This window comes from Haliaeetus leucocephalus, unplaced genomic scaffold (genome assembly GCF_000737465.1).
Source record: "Haliaeetus leucocephalus isolate CR32 unplaced genomic scaffold, Haliaeetus_leucocephalus-4.0 Scaffold130, whole genome shotgun sequence".
In the NCBI taxonomy this organism is placed as follows: domain Eukaryota; kingdom Metazoa; phylum Chordata; class Aves; order Accipitriformes; family Accipitridae; genus Haliaeetus; species Haliaeetus leucocephalus.
The window spans coordinates 302,084-329,629 of record NW_010972566.1 but is presented as its reverse complement, the minus strand read 5'-3'; the positions used below and the strand labels follow the sequence as shown (position 1 = coordinate 329,629).

Genomic DNA, 27,546 nt, shown 5'->3' with positions numbered 1-27,546 from the left:
TGATTTTAACTTGAATTACCTGTGCTTGTGATGGTTTTTTTTAGATGTGCTGAGAACACCATTGTGTCCACAGTTCTTCATAGAACTTCATTTTAGTTTTGCCTGTCTTCTTACAAAGAAAAATCCAAATCTTTTTTTCTTTCCCTGCTGTCTTGCAGTAAAGGACTTGGCTCACATGCACACTTGCAGATGTGTAGGTGTATTTTGTATGTATTTGACTTTCAAAATATTGTTCTGTTTTTCTGCTGGGTAACTGCGGAAAATTCATTGAGTAACCTGGCCCTCTATCTCAGGGTACTATCTGCAATTTTGATGAAAAATTAAATGAACCTCTCTGAGGAATGGCACAAATATATGCATTCTGCCTCAAAATGATGAAACCGCTGGAGGAGGGTTAGCTGAGTATGTTGTATGTGATGCAGGTAGGCTATAGCATTAGAATTCTTTCGTAAGCCACAGGCCCCAAATACTTGTATTTATTGGACTCTTTTTAACTTTCTATGCCATAGAACCAAGAACTGAAAGTCATTAAAAAACTATATGTCTAACTTAAAAACACAAGCAAATGATTAGAAGCTGTGGGCATCTGATGCAACACAATTGAGCTGAGGGGACTTAATGAGTTACTGATTAGAGCTTAATTTCTGTAGCTCATTCTTAGCCTGCACCAGTCATGATAAAAACCACGGTTGCTTAATTCTCCTTCACTGTGATTTAAGCTAATATTCTCTTATCCTTTGGAGTGGACTGAGAGCCTGTAACCATGACTGAGCTGGTGAGTCCATCAGTTGAGTGTGGTCCTGCCCCAGACCCCAGAGTACTGGGTGCCTCTGTGCTGTCCGAGGGCCCTGGCTGGCGGGGGCTGTACATACCTGCTTGTGTGCACTTTAATTTATATCAGTGCAAAGTTGTGATTCTGTATCATTGTGAAGAAGTCGTGCTTGAGTTTCTTCTCAAGGAGCTTTCCGAGGAAAGGCACTTTGTCATTTTCCATTTTGGAGTTTGTGTTATAAATCATCTTTTGACTAGTTTCTCCTTTGTGGTTCCTGTCTGAAATTTTAGTCCAATCATATACTTTAAGGATCATCTCAAAATGGTTTTCTTTATCCTCTGGAAATTCAATTCTTAGATCCCTCAAGGTCAGTAACACTGTTAACCTATTAACAACCGGCCTCTGACAAGAATCTGGAAATAGTTTGAGCTATTCCAACTTGACGGTATACAGGCTGGGTTTGTTTTGTATTTATATTTAAAACAGTTAGCAGAAGTCTGGAAAAAACAATGCATTAGTAAAAATGGTTCTGCAATTACCCTTAACTCTTCTATAATTTTATCAGTGCTTACATAAGATAATCTGTCTATGATATTTTATTTATTTGGAAGCCTAAGAAGACAATGGTGGATGTTTATTTTCAAACATTAGGAACTGACTCTTCATAACCCTAAATTTTGGGTTCACTGCATTATTAAAATGGAGCTGAATTAAAACATATTTTTTCTTTTGTTACCATAGTGTACTTTTCATCCAAAGCATCCATTTTTCCTCTTTCCTGTTCTCATTTTAAACTCTGTTCCCAGAAGAAGAAGAGAGAAAATGGACAATTCTTTATCTATTCCTAGACTTTAAAGATTAATATTTCCTTGTCAGTCCTTTCCGTTCTCTCTGTAATGTCCTTGAAACATCATTAAGCATCTGAAGCTGGTGGATATAATTTGGAGAAAGAAGTGCAGGTTTTTAACCAAAAATTTTAAGTTTTTGAATTAAAGGAAAAAAAAAATCAAAATCAGGTCTATATTTTCTCTTGATATGTAAGGAAATCCCTTCTGATGCTGGCATCTGTGGAAGAGGAGGAAGCTACATAATACTGTTTTTAATAGATTTGGTCTGTACTTTGTCCTACTTTTCATTTTTCCCCTTTTAGAAACACAGACCCAATGAGATTTTTTTTAAGTAACTGCATGTAGAAAGTCCATATTATTTTTCTGTTTGTTTGTCGGTTGTTTTTATTTTCTCTCCACCTTCATCTCTGCAGGAAGTGGGAATAAAGACCTTGTTCTGTCCTATATTTTCCATTTGATAAGTCTGCAATGCATGTTGCTGCAGTCTTCTGATCTTCTAAGGAACAGCAGCTGCATTTCCGCAGCATTTTATCTCTGCACAGTCTACCAGAATGCTGCCATTTCACATATCCAGCAGGCCCCACACACAGCTGATTTCTTGGAGTGACGGAAGGAAGTCTAATAGCAAGTCTGCCTATGGCAAATGTGAGGTAGATACACAGGGACAGAGGTTGTGCTGACTTGTCTCCTTGTTCTGCACAGCCGACGTTTACCCACTGCCTTGCATGCCATGCTTTCTGGTAGGTCCCCGCACCAGAAATGTTAACATGGCCACAAAATCTGAGGCAGTGGTTGCTTGATACTGAAGAAATTGCTAGTCATCTAGCTAGGCAGGTAGGAAGTGAAGATCCGCACAGAATATCCATTTATTTAGCACAGCGCCATAAACGAGTTTTGGTGGAACTGCTGCGTCTTTCACCAAAAAAAACCCCAAACCCAAATACCAAAACAAAACATGCCTGATGCATGAGAGTGCAGTTTTAACTTAAAGTTGCAGCAGGAATATTAGGTTTTCTACTTTTTTGTATAATTAGCTACCATCCTGCAATTTTCCTCTATAATTGGCATACTTAGCTGTATGATTTCCTACTGGCTGAATGATTTGCATCATCCCATGTATTTTTTTACTTGCTGAATCCCTACTATTACTATACTAGAAGCTAGTACAATCTGTACTCTTTTTGCTACTGCTTTGCTATTCTCATTTACTCTAGCTGATGAAAATAAGAGCTCTGTGCTCAGAGTGAGAATTTTCCCATTGTTACCTGTTTAACAGCACTAAGGTGTAGCAGGTCTTTTGCTGATACCCCTAATAGACTTCACACAGACATTCATAACTCTGCTTTATGCCACTTGTTGGTCTTTTTTATATAACTGACTACATCAGTAGTCAAGGAAATATTTCTTAATGATAAACTTAGAAACACAGGCAGTCTGAGATTTCATGAAGTTCCGAATACTGCTTGGCCTTCCTTTTCTTTCTTTATCACATTGTCACCATTAGAATATTATGTCTTGGGATTCTGGGAACTCTTCTCTGATGTTGCTTTGCTAGGGAGAGTGGTAGGGTAGCACAAATCAGTTCATTAAGATCTTGGATGATGTAGGACAAGAATCTCTTTCTGTCAATAAATCTGTAAAATAAAATCATAGACAAAATACCAAGACTGGGTTTAAGTGGGATGCATTGTGTGAAAGGAATCTTTGTTGTAGAGAGGAATTCAGTGGTTGACATGAAACCCTGAACTTTCAAATTCAAAATGATATGGCTGTTAAACTTCCCCAGGGTTATTTTGACAATCCCTATCTTAAAGTTCAACATATTCCAATAAGTACTATATAATTAACACTCTTTACATTTGCAACGCTGGTATAAGTGTAGGCTGTCTTTTTAATGGCAAGCTTTCTTACTAAATTTCAAAAAGAAAGTGTTGGTATGGCAGTGGACTGCAGCATGAAAATTGAAAAACTCTCCCATAGCTATATCATGCAAGAACAGTGGTGAACAGTAGTTAATTATTCATTTAGTACTTCATCATAAAAGGTGTTAATTTTTGAATGAAAGGAGTGTGTGGCAGATACACCTAATTCAATTAATCCACAGCATAATATAAACTGAGTAAATAGTCACCTGTCATTTAATGAAACTTTATGAAGTAATAGACTGCTTTTTATTTCTTTCTTTTGTGTGTGAGATGTTGGCATTGTTGTTGTCATTATTATTATTATTATCATTATTTTTTTTCATTTTTATTATTAAAATTTTCATGAAACTCATCTGTTCACCATTCCAGTTAGTGAAATTGTTGGAATGGTGTCACAGAAAATCCCTACACTTTCTGTCTAAATTCACTTCACCATTACATTGCCTTCTAATATTCACATCAATATTATTTTTGTCAAAACATGCCATTCTGCCTATGGAGTGGGGTGCAGTGCTGTATTCTGACATAATCCGAACACCAGTTAAGAGACACCTACTATTTCTGAAATTCTGAAATTATTTCTACTGATACTGTTAGAAATGCAGTTTTTCCGCTGATTTATCTGCTTGGAATGGTATTGCTTGAAAACTGTCATCAACAGCCCAAGATTGTCCCTTAATTCACTTTCTAAAATTAAGTATCTAGAGTCTTGGGTAACAGCTTATACTTCAGCTGATGTTTGTGACAGTGGGAGGAGGTAAACTAGAGTCATTATGAGTAGAACCAGGTCAAAAAGTCATTTGGTTACAGGTAAAAGCCCACTGACAGGATAGCTGAGGATAGAGGGAAGAGAAAAAATCAAAAGGTAGGGAAATAATGGAAATAAAGAGACAGGACTAGGCTGAAGGATGATGTTTCTGAGTGGAAGCAAAGTAGCCGAGATGTCATAAGCATGCCACTTATTTTCAGCACAGATACCCTATAACATTATAGCATTTGCTGGTGTATATAACAAAATGATTTGTGTTTCTCCTCCTGCAAACATACCATCCTAGTGAACAGTTTAGTATCTCGGTAGAATTGCCCACATGAATATTTCAGCTGACTGAATATAACTCAGTAAACTGTCGGTGAGAAATGCAGCTTTCATTAAAACAAGAAGATGAAACATTGCAAACTTATTTAATTTTACTGCTGACAGAAGTTGTTTTTTTTTTAACTCAGGGCAATTATCTTGGTTATGGGAAGGGGAAAAGCCCTAATAGATGTTTCCTGGTCTGTCCTAATCTCTTTATGCTTTTTCTTTTTAATCATAGGTTTCTGTGCTCGAGAGGCAGATATTTGACTTCCTTGGTTATCAGTGGGCACCCATCCTGGCAAATTTTATACACATTATTATAGTCATACTTGGCTTATTTGGAACTATCCAGTACAGACCTCGTTACATAACAGGAGTGAGTATTTAATTTTATTTACTTATTTTGATGTGTGTGTAAAAACAAACAACAACAAAAAAGCATTCCAAACTCTACTGCTTATAAATCAAAGAGAAATCTTATCTTGGTTTAACTTTTTTCTGCAATATTTTACATTTACTTATTATACTTTTGAGACACCTGCAATAATTAAGTGGTAACAACCTACAAAAGTTGAAGTCAATATGATCACAAACTACTTGACAATATGAACTTTCAAGAAGTGAAGTCAGTTTAAAGAATTACAGCATCCTTAGAATTACAGGGATTTAGAGCTAGAATAAATGCTAGTCATAACTTTCCTAGATGCACTGGACCTCCCCAACAGATCTATGATTTATTATAGTTACTTGTTATTGTTATGAACCATTGTTCCTGGAGTGCCTATCTGTTATGTTTTTCTATGCCTAGAAATTATAGTCAAAGTTGAAAATGAAGTATGAGAATATGGTAAGAAATGCAGGTTTGATGGTAACGGACTGAGAGCACCAGAAGAAAAGTAAGGATTTGGACCTTTATATTTTTAATCCATTTATTTTCCTTAGCTACCCCTCATACACGGACTCACATACAGTATTGCTGTACTCTCTGGTACAATACAGTATTAATGAAATCCTCATTTCATACTCTGGGTTTGTTTTTTTCCCCATTTGTAGGTCCATAAAGGAAGAATAACAAATCTGAAAGTCATCGTTCAGAACACCTTTTGTTAGAAAGAGTTTTGCATAACAATATTTCTATCAAAATTGACTGCCAATTCAGTTAAAGCTTGTATACTTTTCAGAGACAGACAGCAGTCAAAAAGATTTGCCCGTACGCAACCATATTTTCATGGCAAATGGAAATAACTCCACAGAAAATATACCTGCTTCTGCAAAGTCTGTTTCCTCTTATGCTGTTCCCTCATATACCAGTAATCACTCAGGAGATAGAAAGGTTTTGCTTGTACGCCTGTGCTGCAATCTGTATTTCAGTAGTGTGGTGCTAACAGTAATACATTAACATTTGTGTCTGTGTTTCTATCTCTGTGATTTCCTGTATGCAGAAAATGTGTGTCCACATTTATAATGTCTTTTGCATGCACACAGTTTAATATATTCCAACACATATATTATCAACATTGAAAAATATATTGCAAGCCGTAAATATTTAGAGTGTTTCCTTCAAGTCACAACTCTGAGAGTCACATGAATGTGAACTGGAGCTTTCTTCTTCCATTTCTAGTTCTTTGACCAGTACAAAATGCTTGAAAATAAAACCCCATAATTCAAGCAAGTGTCAGTTAAATAAAAAGGGTAACAAGTTCCATCCCAAGATTATTCCAAGGCATAAAAACAAGCATGAGCATAAAATGCTTCGCTGAGCTAAACAAAAAAGCTAGATTTAAATGGCCTTTTCAACAGGAGTATAGAAAATTACCTGCTACAATGATGCTACATCGTGAATGGGGAGGAATACCAGCCTTATAAATAGGTACCATTCACATGAGTTTCTGGATGATATGGTTTGTGCCACACCAGCCTACTAATTTTCACACATATCTTTTCTTAGAGCTCCCCCTCACTGTGTAGCCCATCTGGCTTTCTGAGTTTGCCTCCCTGCATCCTCTCATTGAATTGGATAGAACCAATCTAAGATCAAATTGTTTGTCTTGCTCGGATTTTATAATAGACACCTGTATCTGCCATTTATCACAGTCTGCTTAGATAAGGAAACAGTGACGAAACTTTCATTTAGTTGGATCAACAGAGGAGTGCTGTGATTTTTTTCATTTCTAGTCCTGTTCGCTTTGGAGAGCATCTAAAGTCAGGATGAGGGAAATGGTACTGGTCACTGGAGGGACAGATAAGGGAACTGCATCCTTTTATTCAGTTCCACTGGGCCCAGAATAGGCACCTTGTTGAAGCTGGGCAAAACTCAGTGGTGTCGTCTGACATCAGGAGTAAAGTTGAGTTCAAAGGCAAGAAAGACAACAGCCTATAAGCCTGCAAGGGTGTAGCTATGAGGTTTTAGGTGAGTGGATGTAAATACTCAGACTTCAATAGATTCTGCAAGGGTCAATCTATCTTGAGTGGACTCTACAGAACCCTTAATCCACAGTCACATTAGTACTTCAAGTATAGCTTGCTTCAGCAGAACTACAATAAATTTCCTTTTTACTGTGCATGCTTCATAAAGGATATCACAAAAATGTTTTCCAGAGGTTGTGAATCATAGGTTAAAGAGAGCAGGGAGGTTTTAAGGTGAGATTTAAAGAAATGATTCAGTGGCTTAGGGAGAAGAGGAGATAAGTTTTAGACAGATGGGACACCACAAGTGAAAGTGTGTCCTTGAACTTGCAAGAGTCACAGGGAAGTTTAGAAGTGGGTGAGGTGACTGTGTGGTTTTAGGCCTTGGAAAATAGTTCAAATGACATGGGATGCAGCAGTTGTGGTGGACAAAGAAGACAGGAAATTGAAGTTTAATATCATCAGAGGGGTTAATCTTAATTCAGAAAGAACACATTCATTTTTGCATGTAAACCTAAACCATTAACCAACAAATGAGCAACTGATGCAGGAGGTGAAACATCTGTTCTGAGGGTGGGAATGAGTGTCTTTTCAAAGATGTCTCTTCAAAAGATAATAAGTAAGCTATTTTTTTGTAAAAACAATAGTGATAAAAGGACTGCTTAACAGCACTATACTGAAACAGAGAATAAGGATTTCAGTAGGAACAAAGGTTAGCCAGTGTAATGCCTGAGATATAAATGTTGTTTTTAGTAGTGCTATCATAGGATCCATCAATGCAAATGCCTGAAAGGTAATACCAATGCAAATTGTTAAGGGTTCTGGAAAGAAGCAATGCTCTTCACCTGGGTTGGGCTATGCCTGGAGGCTCAGTGTCTCCCCATTCCTTCTATAGAGGGATTTCAGCTGTGCTGATATGCTCAGTGCATATTCCTCACTCTGCTATGGATTATTAATCTCCTGACTAATCTAGTGACCTACTACAATGGAGTAACTGCATCAGTAGACAAGGGAAAAGCTATGGATATAATCTACCTAGACTTCTGTAAGGCTTTTGATACGGCCCCCCCAACATTCTGGCTGCTAAATTGAAGAGATATATGGGTTTGACAGATAGACTGTTAGATGGATAAGGAAGTGGCTGGATGGCCACATCCAAAGTGTTTTACTCAATGGCTCAATGTCTCAATGGAAACCAGTCCCTCAGGGGTCCATACTGGGACCAATAGTATTTAATAACTTCATCAACAACATAGACAGTGGGATTGAGTGCACCCTCAGCAAGTTTGCAGACAATACCAACCTGAGTGGTGCAGTTGATTTGCTGGAGGGAAGGGATGTCACCCAGAGGGACCTTGACAGCCTTGAGGAGTGGGCCCATGTGAACCTCAGGAAGTTCAATAAGGCCAAGTGCAAGGTCCTGCACATGGATCAGGGCAATCCCTGATATCAGTACAGACTGAGAGATGAACGGATTGAGAGCAGCCCTGTGGAGAAGGACTTCAGGGTACTGTTGGATGAAAAATTGGACATGAGCTATAAATGTGCTCTTGCAGCCCAAAAAGCCAACCATATCCTGGGCTGCATAAAAAGAAGTGTGACCAGCAGGTCGAGGGAGGTGATTCTCCCCCTCTGCTCAACTATCCTGAGATCCCACGTGGAGTACTGTGTCCAGCTCTGGGTCCCACATTGCGAGAAGGACATGGACCTGTTAGAGCAGGTCCAGAGGAAGGCCACAAAAACAGTCAGAGGGATGGAACACCTCTTCTATGAAGAAAGGCTGAGAGAGTTGGGGTTGTTCAGCCTGGAGAAGAGAAGGCTCTGGGGAAACCTTATTGCAGCCTTTCAGTATATAAAGGGGATTTAAAAGAAAGATGGAGAAAGACTTTTTACCAGGGCCTGTAGTGATGGGGCAAGGGACAATAGGTTTAAACTGAAAGAGGGTACGTTTAGACTGAACATAAGGAAGCAAATTTTTGCAATGAGGATGGCAAGACACAAGGAACAGGTTGCCCAGAGAAGTTGTGGATGCCCCATCCTTGGAAGTATTCAAGATCAGGTTGGATGGGGCTTTGAGAAACCTGATCTAGTGAAAGATATCCCTGCCCATGGCAGGAGTAGATGATCTTTAAAGGTCCCTTCTGACCAAATTATTCTGTGATTCTATGATTCTATGAAAGAAAAAGAGTAAGGAAATGGCACTATATTGTCGTGGTTTAATCCCAGTCGGCAACTAAGCACCACGCAGCCACTCATTCACTCCCCCCCCACCCAGTGGGATGGGGGAGAGAATCGGGAAAAGAAGTAAAACTTGTGGATTAAGATAAGAATGGTTTAATAGAACAGAAAAGAAGAAACTAATAATGATAATGATAACACTAATAAAATGACAATAGTATTAATAAAAGGATTAGAATATACAAGCGATGCACAATGCAATTGCTCACCACCTGCTGACTGATGCCCAGTTAGTCCCCAAGCAGCAATCCCCCTGCCCCCACTCCCCCCATTTTATATACAAGATGTGACGTCACATGGAATACCCCGTTGGCCATTTTGGGTCAGCTGCCCTGGCTGTGTCCCATCCCAACTTCTTGTGCCCCTCCAGCTTTCTCACTGGCTGGGCATGAGAAGCTGAAAAATCCATGACTTTAGACTAAACATCACTTAGCAACAGCTGAAAACATCAGTGTGTTATCAACATTCTTCTCATACTGAACTCAAAACATAGCACTGTACCAGCTACTAGGAGGACAATTAACTCCATTCCAGCTGAAACAAGGACATATATGAATTGATGTTTTTTGCGTTATGAGAAACCTTTGCAATCTCATTTTACAGTTTTCTTAACATTTCTAGAAGGCAATCTCAGAATATGCAAGAAGGACAAAAAGTCCCATTTGTACTGAATGTCATTCTTTTTTCCAAACAGAGGAATGCACCTGACAGGTGAAGCCCACCTTATGGTTCTCCAGTGCTACAGAGGTAGCACTGTAAAATTAAGTAGTCTGTTTCTTCACTGCCATGGGAAGAAGATAAAGGAATGTCTAGTGGAGCTTGACAGTGACATAAACAGATGGAGAAAAACTTTGAAGTGAATTTTGAAATATAAGAACTTGAGGAAAATCATGTCTGGGAGGTGGATTCCACTGTAATTTTCACAGTTTATTTGTACCTTCTAGACTTGTTATATTTACTTTCTCTAGAATTAGTTCCAGCAAAGAGAGAATTTTTGTACAATTCTGTAGGTTTTACTGAGCAGTCTTATAGACAAAACAAGAGTGATAAGGAAGTGAAAAAGCATTTGCACTGAAGAATAAATTCTCCTGTGTTAAGCGTATAGTGAAGACCCAATACCAATAAGAAAGAAAACTTTTAATCCAGAAGGAATTACATTGTTTCAAACCTGTGATAGTAGGAGATTGTACAAATTATTTTCTTGTAATGACTTATTCATTGCACAGTCCAAGTGGACTTTAGTTGTGTGTGAAGAAAAATTATGCAGTGGACAATAACGTTACTAACATTCTCCCAGGGATTAATTTATTCTGTTCTAGTATTTCCTCCTCTTAAACATGATAGTAACACCCCCTAATAATAGTGAACTTAATAGGCACTCCTACAGACCACAATATACTAGCAGAAGAGAACAAGGATCTCAGTTTGACACAGAGCAAATTTGCAACCTTTAAGAGCAAAAAGAATCTTGTACAGGATAATACCTGGTCACATTAAGTCTGGGAGAAAAGGATAGATTATTACTGGTACATTACTTAACACATAATTGCTGATATATATTAAAAAAGAGAAAGAGGCAATTACCTTATGTCTGAGATTCTTGCAGCATCCTCAGTCTGCCAAACTATTAGGCCCCAGAGAGTATAACTGAGTTGATCTATGTCTTTTTAAAGACTAGTCATTGTCAATCGTTTCAGCACCCCTAGTGGGATCTTCTTAATGCCTTATATGACAAGTAGCCCTGAGTCTACCACGTCTGGTATTTCAGATGTATATTGCAATTTGGTATCTTCCATGGTTTTTAAATGTTTAAAGTAGTACATGAAAGTGTGCAGCAGTTCATCTGTCATGTGTACATGCCAGGATACTATCAAACAACATTAACCAGGCCATAGAAGACTCTAAAGCCAAGAACAGTAGGGAATCTGCAGTTCTAGAGCCATGCTCTCTGAGCTAATTTTTTTAATTTTAAGGACAGACTCCATATAGTTAATGATTTGGCCAGAATTTTTGGTGAGAAGACATTTCAGGAGACCATTTTGCTAAAACTTGTAAGAGAACCAGTTTTCAGTTCTTTTTCCTGATGAGTTATTTATATTAAAAGAAAAGATTCCTATGCTTAACATTTTTTAATAACTGAGTTCTGAGTTTAATTTACCTTATTGACCTAATCCGATTTATTTTCCAGATTCTTGTTTTATTTAAAATAAGAAAGTGTGTGTACTCAAGCTCAATACAGGAATTATTAAAAAATATATTTTACTTCTGCTTTCTTTATAGCTGTTGGGAAAAAAATAGAGAGAGAGACCCATTTAATAAAGAGGAGAACGAAATTAAATGGAATGGTCATTGTACATTCTGGTCAGCCTGCAAGGCACAAAGTTCTTGAAGTCTATGAAGTCAAACTCCTGCCTGAGACTGCTCTCTATAACGGGGCTTCTCATGAAGTACTTTGTCTCCATTCTGAGACAAATGATTCATTGCTTCACCTTAATTGTACTTATTGGATGATTTATTATGTTGCAACTAAAATGTAGACATTTAGTTATAGAAGGAGGTACATAGTCACAAAAAATACTTCTATGCTCTACACAACTTTTCAGAGCAAATGATAATTTGGGGACATAAGCAATAATCTTCTGCATAGTCGTTTTGAGCTAATGCCCAATAATACTGTAAGTACAATTAAGTAAATAAAGACCTTGAACATTTTAGTAGCAGCTTTGTCTGTTGGCTGTCACAGGAGACTGTGAATCAGGATACTGATTCTGTTTCAAAATGTGCCATTGGCAAGATGTTTTGTTTGCTAACATGTCGTTCAAGCACACATAATCATATTCTTCAGTTTGTTCCTTGATTCAGTAGTTTGCCATGGATAATAATGAATGTGAATGTTTATTCTGTAGTTTGTATCTATGCTCTTTCAATGTATTCAGTTACTGAATACAATATTGCTAATACTCAGCCTAGATTTCTGGTAATTTTAATTGTAAATTAAGCAATAAAATAGCTGTATAAATAAATAGATATTATATCTACTTATCTTTCAAAGAAGACCAGCCTCTTAAACTCATGTTTCTAGCACAAATGTGTTTGAAAAAACAGAATTTCTTTTCTGCAAGTATCACTAATACTAGCAACAGAATGATTATTTTTTTAGGATATTCTGTCACTATATTTACTAAAATCTTTGCTGAATGTTAACCAGAAAGTAAGCTGAACAAGACTGAAGTAAATCCACTTAAAATTGGAAATGGTACTTGTAGGAAACATTTTTCATTATCCATGCTGTTCTTGGTGTAAAATTTCCAGGATTTATTGGTTCCAGTCAGGCTGAAAATATCATGACGCAAGTTGATTTGTATTTTAGTACTTACCGGCCAGATCAAAACCAGGAAGTGTGTGACCACAGAGGTTGTATTTCCATGTTAGTAGGAAAATCTGTGTCAGTAAAAACTTAAATAATGGCTAAAAAGTCAGAGATAATCCAAATGTATATATACCCACTGGAAAAGTTAGAACAAAAAAGAAAGGTGTCCCAATGACAAGCAATAAAAGAGAATGTTGACAGAATAGTAGTTTCCTCAAATAGAATTCCAGAAATGAAGCACTATATAGTGAGCGTGTACCTTAAACAGGGAGGACAGAATAGCTATTTTATTTGGGAAATGCATGTATGTATATAAAGTTCTTACACTTGGTAAGGAGTAAGTGGAGGTACTCATCCAGTAGTTTCAAGTCACAGTAATATAAGCACACTACCATTACGCTTTCAATCAGAAAGATCAAAAGGATTCAGAAAATACAAACTACACAAGATCAAGGAGATAATAGCATCCCACAAAGTGTTCATTATGGAAAGATCTGTCTACACCCAAATAGAACAAATGCTCAGTCAGGCCAAACTTTAACAAAATAGTTCCTCAGTGCTTACTCATTTTATTCTTGGGGCCATTGATTAAAAATTAGTCACATAGAAAGTTTGCCTTCAGTGGAAAGTAAATCAGATGAGTTTGTTAAAAAATAATTATATCTGAGTCATCAAATAATAGTGACTAAAATATTAGTGGTCACTGTGCCTCAGAAAATATCAAGAAACAAACATTTATTACTAATCCTCATCATGGTGAAAAATGGGAACTAAAATCTTGATCATAGTTTAGGATCCCCAGAGACTCCCAAATTAAAAAGGAGACAAAGCAAAGAAGAAACAGCACACTCATATAGCTACTTAGTAAAGATGGTTAACTAAAATTAATGTCACTGTGTGAGTTCGTGTCTGATGAAGTAAATTAAAAAAGAAAATTGCTAAAATTATAATACAGCGTATGATTGTATAGAAGTAAGAAAAAGTTTTGAAGAGCAAAGTGCATGACCAAGAGTATGAGGACAAACAAAACAAGTACAGAATAAAACCAGAAAACTTAAAAGAGCACTACTAAACCATGAAAATGAGTATTGCAGAACCATTTTTGGGACACTCCGGTAAAGCTCCAAATCATAACATGAATTAAGACTATTACAGTGCTGGAGAATCCACCTTAACCTGAATTAACCCCAAGTTCCATTCATGGTTTCATTTTCATTATGCCAGATTAATCGATACTAAATGAAGCACTGGCATTTTATGGTATAGTAATTACTGCATAGGGGCACTTTCATGAAATGCTTACCATGCCATGAAACGAGAATTCTGCTTAGCACTTCCCACGATAAGTATTCGAAATCACCAACATTATTTTCATTACAGAATTTATACTAAATAGTTTGATTAAGGGATGCTTGCTGTTTGTTGAAGATCACATTCCTAAAAAGATCCTTTGTCCTAGTCAACTTTTCAGTAATCCTCTTTCAGATCTTATCAGTGTTTTCTGAAATATCTCTGTGTTCAGAAACACCTGGAGCAAGAGCATGTTATTACAACTTTTTCTCCTAAAAATTCTTATAAAAGATTACTGATAACAATTTGGATGTCACAGAAGAGTAGAGTTTGGGATTCTTTTTATAGTCTGTCCTTTCACTACTGGATGCTACCTCCATGAGAATGACCTTTGTAAACTTTGCTAACTGGTGCTTTATTGGAGAGTTTTGCTCACTTCTGGTAGATGCTGTGAAAAATCAGTAGGGATGTAAGTAGAAGACTGCCCTTTGGACTTTAAACAACATTTGCTGAAAGGGATTTCAATTCACAGGGAGGTATGCTGTTTAATAGAGTGCTTTTGCTGCTGTTGTGTTAAAAGATTAGATTTTAGTATGTTGTGGATTTAAATGTGCTTTTCATTTATATTTAAAAGGACAGGCTCAGCAGTTTACTTTTGAAACTGAATCTAGGCTTCTTTATGGTAGAGGTGGGAATGTGAAGGGAGTAGAAGTTAGTGAATAGCTAGCTGGTCAATGTCATAGCTGTAGGGGTTCGACTAATCCAAATTTTGAGTCTAACGCCTTGCATGCATACAGAATTTGAACAAAGAAAAGCTTAAGTATTCCAATGGTCAAAAAGTCATTCTTTCTTTATGCTTATTGCTTAGTTTATTGACAGAATATTAAATATCAGTTAAAACAGATGGTCTGCTTTTGTACCTGATAATCAGTCCAGAAAGCTAGTCTAGGCTTTGATTACACTGGGGTTTTGATTTTGACTTTTAGAAATATTTTGATACCTTGCAAGATATCTCAACAGATCTCAAATTCTCCAGCCCTTGAGATTCAGCTGAGCCTTGGGCAGATATGTTGGAGAATCACTTCCAGTATAATATTATGCAGAGTGCACCTGTCTTGACTAAATGGAAGTAGATGAAAGAAGGTAGCCTACAGTAAATTTCTCCTGCATTTTCTGCCTTTTTTTGGCTCTTGACTTTAAAATTTTCATAGTATTTCGAATAAAGACCACACAAAGTAATTATTTTTTTTTTTTCATAGAAATTGTCTGAGTAAAGTTGACTACTTTCATCTGCTCTCTTCATTGGAACATGTGTGTGAGGCATTGAGGTACAAAAGGATTAAACTAAAGGAAATTATGAAAAGGAAATTTCTTCTGTGTTCAGAAAACCTGACCCAACTTCTTCTTAAGAAAGTGTAAAATATTCTTTCAAGATTAAAGAGTACCCAGACAGTTAGTCTACCAGCTCTAGGGAAGCACAATGGGGAAAAAAAAAAAAAACAAAACCAAACCCACAACAAAAAACTGTTGATCAGAGAACTAGTCAAGACATAAAAGAGAAATGATCCCAGCTAAGTCATCTTAAGTCTCTGATTCCTCTAAGTTGTGTATAAGACATTACTTTTTCAATAGTCCCCTACTGTCAGAAAACAGAGTTCTAAAGCAAAAAAGTGTACCAGCCCTCTGGAGTTTCATTGTAGATAATTGAGTGAGAAGCTGTCAGACTCCAAGAGGTCTTTTAAATAGTAAACATTTTGAAAACACTATAAACTCTTCTCATTTATTTGAGCATGAAATCTTTTAGGTTCTTAGAGCCACTGAATCTTGAAAACTAATTTGAGATGTTTTCAGAAAATATGGTGAAAGGCACCCTGGACAAGACTCCAGGACAGAGTTTACTTCAACAACAGTTCTGCTTGGAGTTTTGTTTTCTTTTAGATTGAGATGGATTTTCATTAATTTTCAGACTGTTTTGTAAGTTTTCCATTGTAACAAATCCTTTTAAAGATACTTAGCTAATAATATTTTTTAAAGTGATATATATGTTGAGTATTAGAAGATGAAAGATTATAATTTGCATCATTTAATGAAGTACAGCATTGATTTCCAGGAAATTTTATGCAGAACCTGTTCAGTGCATGATGCTGTCTGATAATTTTAATTTAAATCCTTAATTATTAGTTTCATAGCAGGTTTAACTAGTGTAGAATTCAGCTACATTCATCCTTTCCTAATGCTTTTATCCCCTTTCAGTGAATTGTATTCACATTTAAAAAGTAGCCGTTCAAAATGTCTCTCCCTCATCCATTCCACAGAGAAGGAAGGCGGTTTTCCAGGGAGTCTCCACTGAGGAGTACTGTGTAGAACTGCAAATAACATATAACAAATACGGTATTTTCTTTTCATTCAAACCAGAGAGCTCACTAACAGAATCCCTGGAAATGTGCCAAAACATGAAGTTCCTACATTTCATTTTCTCTTTCTTTAGACTAGATCTTCTGGTTTGTCACTATAATGACAAGTAGGGTTTATTCTACAGGTTTTTTGTGGTTTTTTTTGGTTTTTTTTTTAAGAACTAGCAACCCTGTCTGTTAAAATAATGCCTAATTGGCACTTTGTAGTTGGAATACTATAAAAGGCATGGCGAATGAATGACTTAGCTGATGATGTCTTTAACAGATACTCAGAGGAAGAGATTAGAGAGAAAATCCATGAGTTTTGCTACGGCTACCTAAACTGCAGTTGAAAGCATTAAAATTCTCTCAAACACCCAATAGCTCTGGCCAGCTAGAGATAATTAAAAATCAGGCGAGGGTAAGGTAACATTTCCACTGCTCTGAGATGACCTCTGTAGTTCAGTGCCAAATATTTCTCTTTATCTAGAGTAATCAGATTTCTTTGTATTTCCCACAGTTGCTGCTATACCTGTTACTGTGGATTTCCACACTGTTTATTTAGTATTTTTCTGCCTGGCATATATCAATTACTGCTGACATTAGCTTGTCTAAGAGGTTAGAGCTCTATCTTTTTATCTTGTACGTGTTTATAGCATGCATTCATGGAGTATCTGTCCACCTCAGAGCTTTTGATGCCTCTGTCCTTGTGTCACACTACTGAAGTAGGGAAGTACTCCCCCCACTGCTTTACAAAGTGGGAACTGAAACACTAAAAGACTGAGACGTTTTCTGAGTACCAGAGGAAAGGCTGTGACAGATCAACACATGAATCAATTTTTTTCAAGTTACAAGCCAGTGCTTTATCCACTACATCATGCAAACATAGAGATGCCCCAAACTCTCTATGAAGTCTAGGAATAAAGATTGGGATCACAGCTACTTAACAGCGTGGAATACTTCTGTAAGAAAAAAAAGAATAATAAAGCAGTCTTTGGACAGTATCTTTCTCACCAAGGGAAGAGTCTGCCAATGCCTCAAGCTGTCTTTACGATAACTCTTTTGTCAGACTCAGTGGCTGTTACGATGGTGACTGAGACCCGTAGTTGCACTCCTTCCAGGAAGAGATTAATATATTTTAATTAACAGCTTACACCACAATGAGATAAGCATTAGAAAAGAACAGGAAACATTGCCTCTAGTCCAAACTACCTACCCAAGTCTCACATTCCTCTGCTCCGTTGCCTCTCCTCGCAACAGGCTGCAGGTTCAGAGCTTTTTCTGGAGTTAAAGTCACGTAACAACAGCTCTGCTGCTACTCCTCTTTTGATTCCAGCACTTTCTGTACTTCTGTCTATGTCTTCCTCTAGTCTCTTCACCTTGATTCAGCCACTAATCTCCACACATATATTTAAAATGGCATTGTGCTGCATGTAGCTAAAACAAAGCTGTCCGTTTTAAATTAAATTAAGTCTGTCTAACAGTATTTACCAATACATTGCACTGAAACCTAGTTCTTGTTTTGGTCAACTGATTTGAGATTTAGGCAATCTCAGTCATTCACACGAAGCTGACTTTAGTCATAGTTGTTTTACATCTCTGCACAGGATGACCTGCCAGTACGTGGAGTCCGTCCTTATCTTTATTTCCAAGAGTTTTTTCTAGGCAATGTGACTGATTCTCTTCTTTTGTGAGTTTCATTGTCACCCTGAGGTTATGCTTCAGGAAAGGCGCATTGAGAATCACACAGAGCTGTACTAGTCTATTCATTTACAAATCACCATTTCCAATTTTGAGAGAAGATAGAGATGATTTTCTTCAGTCATTCCAAATGTGGCTTTTTCTTTTGCCTTCTGAGCAAGAACCTTCATAAAAATAATTCTGTAAATCTCCTTGTCACAAATCTCCATTTCAGAACTGCAGACGTGTTTCTCTCTTCTCGTCTGTACTTACCTTTTTCAGTTTTTAATGTTTTCATTATGATTTTCAGCTCCTGAAGCGCCACAAGACAAGGGACACACTACTTTTTTCAAGCTTTGCCTGTTGCTATGAATACCATTACCAATGAAGATACATTTTCTGAATGACACTAAAAGGCAAGATAAACAATGAGTACAGCTGCAAAATACACTATTAAACATGTTACAAAATTTCCATTGCTCCCTATTTCTATAATTTAGCTGTCAAGGGCACTATTTATTTGCAGTTTGTTTTTATGGGTTATTGTGTATATTTGGGCATAGATGTTAATGCTACATACATTCATGTTGGATAAACTTAAGTATAAATAATAAATAAATTTAAAATACTAAAGATGATAGTGAAGCAGCATTTTATGTGCTGTGAACTCAGCAGGTGTGATTTGAATTATAAATGCCTCTAAGGACAGAATTTTGCATATTAATATAAATTTTACTTTTAAACAAGTCTAGTAAAGTAACATTGTAGTTTTACAAGTAAACACTATGATTCCCTCTATACCAGTTTGAGCTACCAGTGGTGCTGCTGCTCAGTTTGGTTCCTAGCTGCACTTTCTTAGCCATTTCCAATCATACTGTTCATCAGATTTTAATTTATTTATTTATTTATTTTATGAAGTGCTACTGCTGTTTTCATTGATTTCAGTATCAATTTTGGGTGAGTACAGACATACCCAGTTTTGGTTTTCATGCTACTTTATTCAGCCAATAAGCCACTTCAAGATTCTGTGGTGCTTCTGCTCTGAGACCAATGTGTGGTTTTGCTTTTCATTACCTTATGGCTTAAAAAAATTTAACATTTAGCCGTGGTGGGTTTACTGTCCAACCAGAAAAATACATCACTTATTAGAAATAACTACAGAGGTTTCCAGGTTAATTAAATCACCAGCTTTAGGAAGAGCCTAGGTGTTGGTCCTTGGGTAAAAATTTTTGTTAAAGGATAGCATTCTGTAACTAATGCATAAAGAAGCACAATTATTTCAGCCATGTTTTTGTTCTTGTATGTTTTGAATCGGTGATAAATCTGAAAATAAAATCATGAATTTTAAGGTGGGACGTTTTATTTTAACTGTTTTCTATTAAGCAGTTTGGCATTTCTAGTCTAGATCTAAAGTAATCTTCAAAACTTTTGTATCATGTATAAAACACAAAAAGTTACTCATAGCCTGTGGCACTGGGCACTCTGCATATTTCACCTTAATTATGCATCTGCCTGAAGAGCAAGTTCCTGTTTGAAATTTAATGTTGAAACAATTGTGTCTCTGGTTTTAGTTATGAGTTTGGTTTTACCTAATTTCTGTGAAGGAAGAAGAGCAATCTTCTGTCTTTAGTCGTCTTGATATACCTATTCATAGATTTGAAATGGTTTTGGTGATATAACTGGTACAAAGGTTCTGGGTTCTACACTGCTTACTCTGTTAGTTAAGCCAATTTTGGATTTTGCCTTGATGTGCTGTATTCTGTAAAAAAAATTAGATACAATTTCTGTCTTGAGAGACTTACCCTCGTAATAAATTTAATTATTAGCAATATTAGTGGTTTTGCCTGCATGTCTTAGGTTGATTGACAGTGCTTTGCCCTCATAAAGATGTCATTGATAAAGTCACATAACTATAGACACAGTGAATAAGCAGACTTTTTGATACGTGTCTGTTTCTAAGATACGTTGCTGTTTCTGTGTCAGAAGTCTCTTTGAGATGGCTTTATTGACACTGACTTTTTACCACTCAATAATTGAATTCTAGCATAACTGATTGTAAAAATGTACAGTTTTACTTACGGCCACAAAAATTCCGAAAATGGGTGTTATGTGTTTGTGTGGCGCAGGTTTTTTTCTGGTAGCAGGGTAGGGCCCGCAGGGCCGGCTCCTGGGAGAAGCTGCTCGAAGCTCCCCCGGCTCCAGCCGGACACGCCGCTGGCCCAGGCCGAGCCCCTCAGCGACGGCGGTAACACCTGAACAGAGTTAAGAGGGGGAACCTGCAGCAGAGAGGGGATTGGGATGTGAGAGGATATGTGAGGGGAGTGGGGGAGTAGAGGCCCCCCAAAATGGCCGTGACTCCATAGGAAAGCCCGTGCTGGAGGCTTCACTGTGTGACTGAAGATCAGCCCACAGAAAGGACCCGCGCCAGGGAAGTTTGTGAGGAACTGCAGCCCAGAGAAAGGACCCACGCTGGAGCAGTTGGTGAAGGGCTGTCTCCTGCGGGAGGGACGGACCCCACGGCGGAGCAGGGGCCGAGTGCGGAGTCCTCCTCCCCCTGAGGAGGAAGGAGCAGCAGAGACAAGGGGTGAGGAACCGCCCCCAGCCCCCAGCCCCTGTTCCCCTGGGGAGAGAGAACCGGGAGTGGGGCTGAGGCGGGAAGGCGGGAGGGCTGGGGGGAACCTGTTCTAGGGTTGGGTTTTACTTCCTAATAGCCTTGTTTCAATTTGACTTGTAAATTAAATTGATTTTGTTTCTTCCCCAAGCTGAACCCGTCTTTTGCACGTGACTGTAAGTGGGGAGTGATCCCTCCCTGTCCTTGTCTCGACCCACGAGCCTGCCTTTATATTTTCTTCTCATCCCACCGGGGCCGGGGTGGGGGGCAAGTGAGCGAGCGGTTGCGTGGTGCTTTGTTACCGGCTGGGCTTAAACCACAACAATGGGCACTGGTCAACAGTCTACATTTCAGCTCAGATGCAGATAAGACTATGAATAAACAAAACTGCATATATTTTTCAGAGACCTAAAACTGATATTTGGGTCTATTCGAGGTTCTGCACAGGAGTTAGATTTACAACAGAAATTCAGGAATCAATGTTCTAGTTTAGTAGGTGCAATCTCTAATCAAAGTGTAGAAATGTATAATGTCAAACAAAATGCAAATTGGAAACAAAATCCAGTCCGCTCTCAACTTACGGAGTGTCACAGGATAAAAAAAAGAACTCGCATGTCATTGACTAAAAGGCCTCAAAAGGCCTGACCTAAGAAAAGGCATACACTGTACACAACTGTAAATAAACAATTCCACTCTGGAGACTTGACCATTGAAATGCAGTAGCCACGCTAGTGGTTAAGACATATTTATTTTTGTGTCTTAATCCTGATGTGAAAAATAGTAATTAATGTAAGATTGAAGTTATAATAAGTTACATAATATGACTGCAACGTCTGAAGCACAGCCACTGACATCCTTTTTGGACTTGAAGGTAAAGTCTGTATGTCAGATGACATAAAAGCTAGCAAAATGCTTATGAAATGAGGTGAAGAAGTCTTAATCCTTATATGCTGTTATTTGGACTCAATTGCACTTTAAAAGATGTGACTGCATGGTAGGAGGATTTGTGTACAAACCATATTGCTGAGAGTCTGTAGGAGCTACAGAGGTGTGATTAAGTCAGGGTAGTATTATGTATGTTCATGCATGACAATGACTGGAGATTTTATATACAATGTTGCCTTCCCCATAAGACTGGTCTTCATTCCACTGGTGGGAGAGAAGACAGGACACTCAGATTTATCCCTTTCTGCCATCTGGGAAAGAGAGGTGCCAAGTGCGTGCTGGCAACATTGAAATCAATGAGGATTTTTTTATTGTCTTCAGAGGAGTTGGGGTTTTCTCTCTGTGTGTCAGCAGAGTGATCCTGAGCTCTAGCTGATGCTGAGACCCGTACTCTGCTGGGGCCAGGTATCCATGTTCTCCTGGCCATTGCTCAGGGGCTGCGTAGACCCCCTGGCAATCCAGTCGCTGCTCTGCACGCTCAGACGAGCGTACCCAGAATAGCACCTTTCAAAAGAAGAAAAATCCTTTTGTAAAGCACATAGGCTTTCAGGCAAGAAGCATGCTTAAAAACAATGTGAACTTGCTATGGAGTTACTCATGGAGAACCTGGGCTTTTCTTAAAATTTTCAGTTGTACTAGTATGCCTTGTGTAAACGTCATGTGGACAGGATATTGTTTAAATTCTCTGAATGCTGAATGAACCTGTATAGATAAGTTAACCAACCTGACAAGGATAGTTTGAAAAACTAGAAATGTCCTGTCGTCAAAATTATTCATTTTCAGAAGTTACCAATTGGAAATCTATTTACCTAAGTGTTTTAAAAATTAAATCTTATCCTACTTAACTGGTTTATACTGAGTGGTTGTGGCTCTCTTCAAAGAGATAGGTTGGCTAAAATAATCAGTGTCATGGGTTTTTCCAATATTCCTGCTTCATCTGGATACAAAGGGATGGCTATTCCATACCTGATTTTATCGTCAATAAAAAGGGACAGGCAAAACATTGCAGTAACATAAAGCACAAAACAGCCAACTGAAAAATGGTTGTGAAGACAATAATTGTGGGATCAGTGAACAGTTCATAAGTTCTTAAAAAGTATTCAAATTATCTTTCAGAAAAAGAAACTAAACATAAGATATTTACACTGTAGGCAAATTAAAATGCTAAAAAATATTAGTAGGGCTAACAGATTTTGCAACAGGCTTTATATTTAAGCAGTACCTTTTCAAGTAGGAGAGAAAAGAACAAAATCATAAAGACCAAATTAAAAAAATCTTGTTATTTACTGTAAAGTATATGAATGTTTTCCTAAATTATTTAATGTTATCAGCAGTTATTTCTTTCTCTGTAGGAAGTCTATCCATACTTGTGCCTCATGATTTCAAAATAGGAACTGTTCCTAGAATAAAAAGAGACTTACAGAAATGTTAGAGTAAAATTTTCTTGTCTTCAAAGCAAACAAAATAGTATATGGACTTAATCACACTGTATTATTCTTGACCTTGCTTCTTTATAGAAAACCTTCATTTAGTACTTACAAACCTTGCTGAATGCTCTCTCCTTGCCATTCATATAACTTAGGTCCCTATATTAGATCTTGTGTTCCTTAACGTGTGCTGTGTCTGGGCAATAATTAGATACTCTGCCACCTCTGGGCTCCTGGACTTAGCTGTGGTGCAAATTCTGTGCTCAGTTCCTCTTCTCAAAAAGGGAGTCTGCACAGTTCTGCTGCTTATGGACCCATGCTCTAGTTAACCTATCTGTAAAAATTATCCCTCCAAGGTTCAACTCTGAGAGCTTTTTGTGCCTTTTCAGTTTTTCTAAGTTCCTTTTAATGCTCTTATTAGCCTTTGTATCTCAGTCTGACTTTCTTACTACATCTATTGGGCAAAACAAGTCCCTAGGATAAAGGAAAGCAGGTTTTCAACATTTTTCCACATCTTCCGTTGTTGTATTTTGGAAATTCAAGTTTTTATTCCTATCTCTACAAACAAAACTGGATAGCCAGTTTATTTTTTTATTTTTGTTTTGACTTGTCTGTTTCCTTGGCATAATTACTACTTCCTAAGGCCAGGTTATTCCCTGCTAATTTGCTTCGAGCCCTGTTTAGATAGGGTGGTGTGCATGTTGAATTGACTGATTCCAGTTCCACATCTGAATATAGTCTTATACATACATATTCCAGACAAATCACTAGAGTCCCTAAATTTCACATATACATATTCCTCAGACCATTAAAACTATGGTGATGAGATGAGCTGCAAAATATTGGCTTAGTGATGAGAGCTCTGGAGTGCTCCAGTCACAGACTCCCAGGGAGTTAAGGGTACATTAAAGAACAGTATGTTGGAGTGACGCTATTTTTTAATGTGTTGCCTAATAGTATGTAAGTATTTTCCCATTATTTGAATGACAAAATATTTCAGTATGTTTCTGTGCTTGCAAAACACTTAACTCAGAAGTCCAATATCAACTTTAATATCTATCCAGGTTTAGCCCAATCAATATGACAGTTTGCTTTCTCTACCAGTAATGTACATTTTCACAGAAACTGGCATTTATTAACATTAGTGATTAGCATTTGCTTACAGTAGCCTCTCTGTGAAATCCAAGATAAGAATGCTTCAAGCTGCAGTTGACTTTACTAAGTCAATCATGAGTTTACCTCATGATAAAAACAAAGTAGCTCACATTCACTAGCATTTTTCAATTGGTTTGTTGCTATTGCTAGAAGCCTAATTTTATTACAATTAAAATTTGACATGGAAATATATTTGTTTTGACAATTAATTACTTTCTGCCAAGATATTTCAAATCTAGCTATGTGGGGAGGGTGGTAGGTGAAAGCAGAATAACTTGATACATTAGTGACTGCTCATCTGACATTGAGGGAAGAGGATTTAAGGTTCTGTAGGCTCTGAACTGCTCCTACACGTCCTGTGCTGGTGCTGTATTATAAGGCTATTGTCTGTTTTTGATGACTTCTGCTTAGTTGATAAGTTTTTAAGTGTTTTGTATTTTTTTCTCTCCAATACACTTCGAAAACAAATCTGAAATGTCAAATCTTTTTGCGTAATGGGAGAGGGCCAGCTTTGTTAAGTATCCTGGGGGGGATTTTGTGCTGGTTTGCATTTGTTTTTTTCCAGTGAGGTCTTACACTAGGTAATGATAACATTTAATGCTTCCCATCTCATTGAAATCTACCAAGGTAGTCACAGGCAGACCCTGCTATTACTTGAATGGGAGGACAGTTTGCATTTCTTTAGACTGTAACCTTTATCATGAGGGAGTGCAAAAATCAGAGAAATGTAAGCCCTCTCCCTGTGGGGGTTGACTCTCAATGAATAATCTATCATCTGTCTCTCCAACTATTTTATGTAATCTATTTGAACCTCCTTGGTGAGTGATGAGTGCCGAATCAATGACAGCTGTGTTAAGACAACTAGGAATATTCATGAATATGGTTGTGCGTACTTTTCTGTTTAATTTCTCTGATATTTGGAACTACTTCTGCTCACTTATTAGGAAACATTCACACTTACTAACGTTTACTTGAGAAGTTAAGTATGAAAAGCATAGGGATTTTCAAGAATTAGTGTTTCAGCAGAATACTATTTGTTTATGCCAGTCTTCAAAGATCCAGTGCTCATTAGGACTAGTTAGCTTTTCAGTCTAGCATAGATGAGGCTTGCTATTTTCTTAGCCAACAGCGCATAAAGTAGTAATGCAATACGATCATTGTATCTCTGTTTTAATTTCTCTGGGCCAAATGAGCAAATGTTTCCTTAAAATTGGGTGAACTCAGAAGATTCTTCAATGCAACTTAGGAGTGAGGCATGGGTTTACCCTTTTTTTTTTTTTTGGTTAGCAGAATGCCTTTAATTGCTGTATTTTTATGGCTCAAGGCCCAGTAAAATTTTGAAAACAAACAAAATGGAAAGGTACAATTTCATGCTTAATACCAGTTTAGCAGGTGGGTGCCACTTTAAACAGAGTTACAGAATTAGTTCACGGTCAACACTTCCAAATTCTTCTAGAACAGTCATTTAGAGGCTTCCTACAGCTCAATAGATGTGTGTTAAGGCTTTTATTTTATGGGGGAGAAAGAGATGAGAGAAGACTGTGACCGCTTTCTGTAGAAAACATATACAACAGCAAACAGCCTGTAGAAGGAAATAGGAACATAGGCACATAAACTGCAACATAGAGTTGGCAGCATGATGCCATAATAAGGCCAGTATAGTACAGAACTATACAGACATTATGGTTGGAAGGGACCTCAGGAGGTTTCTAGTCCAACCTCCTGCTCAAAGCATGGTCAACACTGAATTTATATCAGGTTGCTCCAGTTGGGTCTTTAAAACTTCCAGGGATTCACATTACTTGTTTTTGACCTTTTATACCAAAAGTAAAAACCCTTTTCAAACTATTCTAGCTGGCTGAGATTTGCACCAGCTCTTGTGAAAAGAGGGTTACTCCCATAGCTTTAAGGACAGGATTGTAGCAGGATGAATGAAGATCTGGATAATACAGCCATGCTGAATCCATCTTAATATGCCTCCCTTTGAAGCAAGATTGCACTACTTTCAGTTATACTTCTAATTACATGCACCAAGAACAAGATGACCAGATGACAAGGGGGCATTTAGAAATGTGCTATACCACAGTGAAAACTGATTTCCACCCTTGTAAGTCTTTCCTGCTGTAAAACTTCTGGGAGGAGTAGTGTGGTAGGAGAATGGAGAATGACACTGTTAACCATTTAACTGTTTGAAGTTTTCCAGAGCTATAGATGAAATATTTATATCTACCAGAGGGAGAAATGCTATTAATCCATTCCTCATGAAAGGCTTCTAGTCAATAGTTGTGTGCGTGCTGTGGTTGTCACCAGTGAAAATGGAAAGTTTTTAATATACATAACTGATAACAATTGTAATTTAAATTCTCTTTCTTTCCTTTCACTAATCCAGGGAATAAACTGTATCTCTAAACAATAAATAGCTGCATTTTGGCTAGCTACTTACGTAGTTCTCACCACTTATGTAGTTCTGTATGTCCTTCCAGAATAAACACTTGTCCAGAAATTTGCCTCAGCTTTTACCAGATGAGGAGAGATTTGCTGTAACTAAATTATATATGACCCCAATTTGATTCTAATAAAAATTGCAGCCCATAAAATGCAAGGCATAACTGAATATTCATTGCTAACTTTTTCTTTAGAAGTTTAAGGACACTTTTGAAAGCAAAAATGGGTACAGACTATCACTATTTCATTACTTTGTAAAGTCTTCAGCAAGTATCGCAAATATTGTGAAAAGGTACTATGAATGTTAAGGGTAAAAAAGGTTAATGTTGATGCTAATGCAAGAGATCTAATTAGAAGTTTTTCGTTTCACACATTAAAGTAGTCGAACTACCCTATTCTTTGATTTTCTGTGAATAGACAGCTGTGTGGACTCATGAGAGGCTTGCTAAAGTGAACAAAGATATTCAGACAACTAAGGAACCAATCCTACATAAACCTATGTGCATGCTGTAACTTTTTACATATCAGTAAAACACTGAACTCGGCACGACTACTTAGGCATAAAGATAAATATGAACACCTTTGGGGAATTGCGGCTATAAATTCTGATCCACAATATGATTGACTGAAAAGAGGATTTCCACTGGAACTTGATATAGACCTAAAACAGGACAGCAAAAACAACTTTTCTTTTTAAATTAAATCAAATTTAAATGCAAATCTACAATGTGAAAGGATTTTTGCCTACTGTGACCTTTCTAACCCTCATAAACAGAATGATGATTTTGCATTTCAGATATATGGAGGGTGTCTACTTGCAAAAGGAATTTTGAAGACATCTTACCAAATAAATATATGTGGCCAACCTTGCAAAAGCACTTGGAAAATATATATACAACATATCAAATGAATTTACATTGCTCCTTATGTCTTCTCTTCCTGGCAGTATTCTCATAAATGACC

At 37.4% G+C, this 27,546-nt stretch overlaps 1 protein-coding gene across 1 annotated transcript in view; it reads left to right on the top strand.

Moving 5' to 3' along the window:
* Positions 1-4,453: 4,453 nt before the first annotated feature.
* Positions 4,454-27,546, top strand: part of NKAIN2 (Na+/K+ transporting ATPase interacting 2) — a 285,258-nt gene continuing 262,165 nt past the window's right edge. The window contains exons 1-2 of the mRNA XM_010585858.1: positions 4,454-4,477; positions 4,862-4,999. Coding sequence (XP_010584160.1) covers positions 4,454-4,477; positions 4,862-4,999 — 162 coding nt within the window. The remainder of the gene's footprint in view (positions 4,478-4,861; positions 5,000-27,546) is intronic.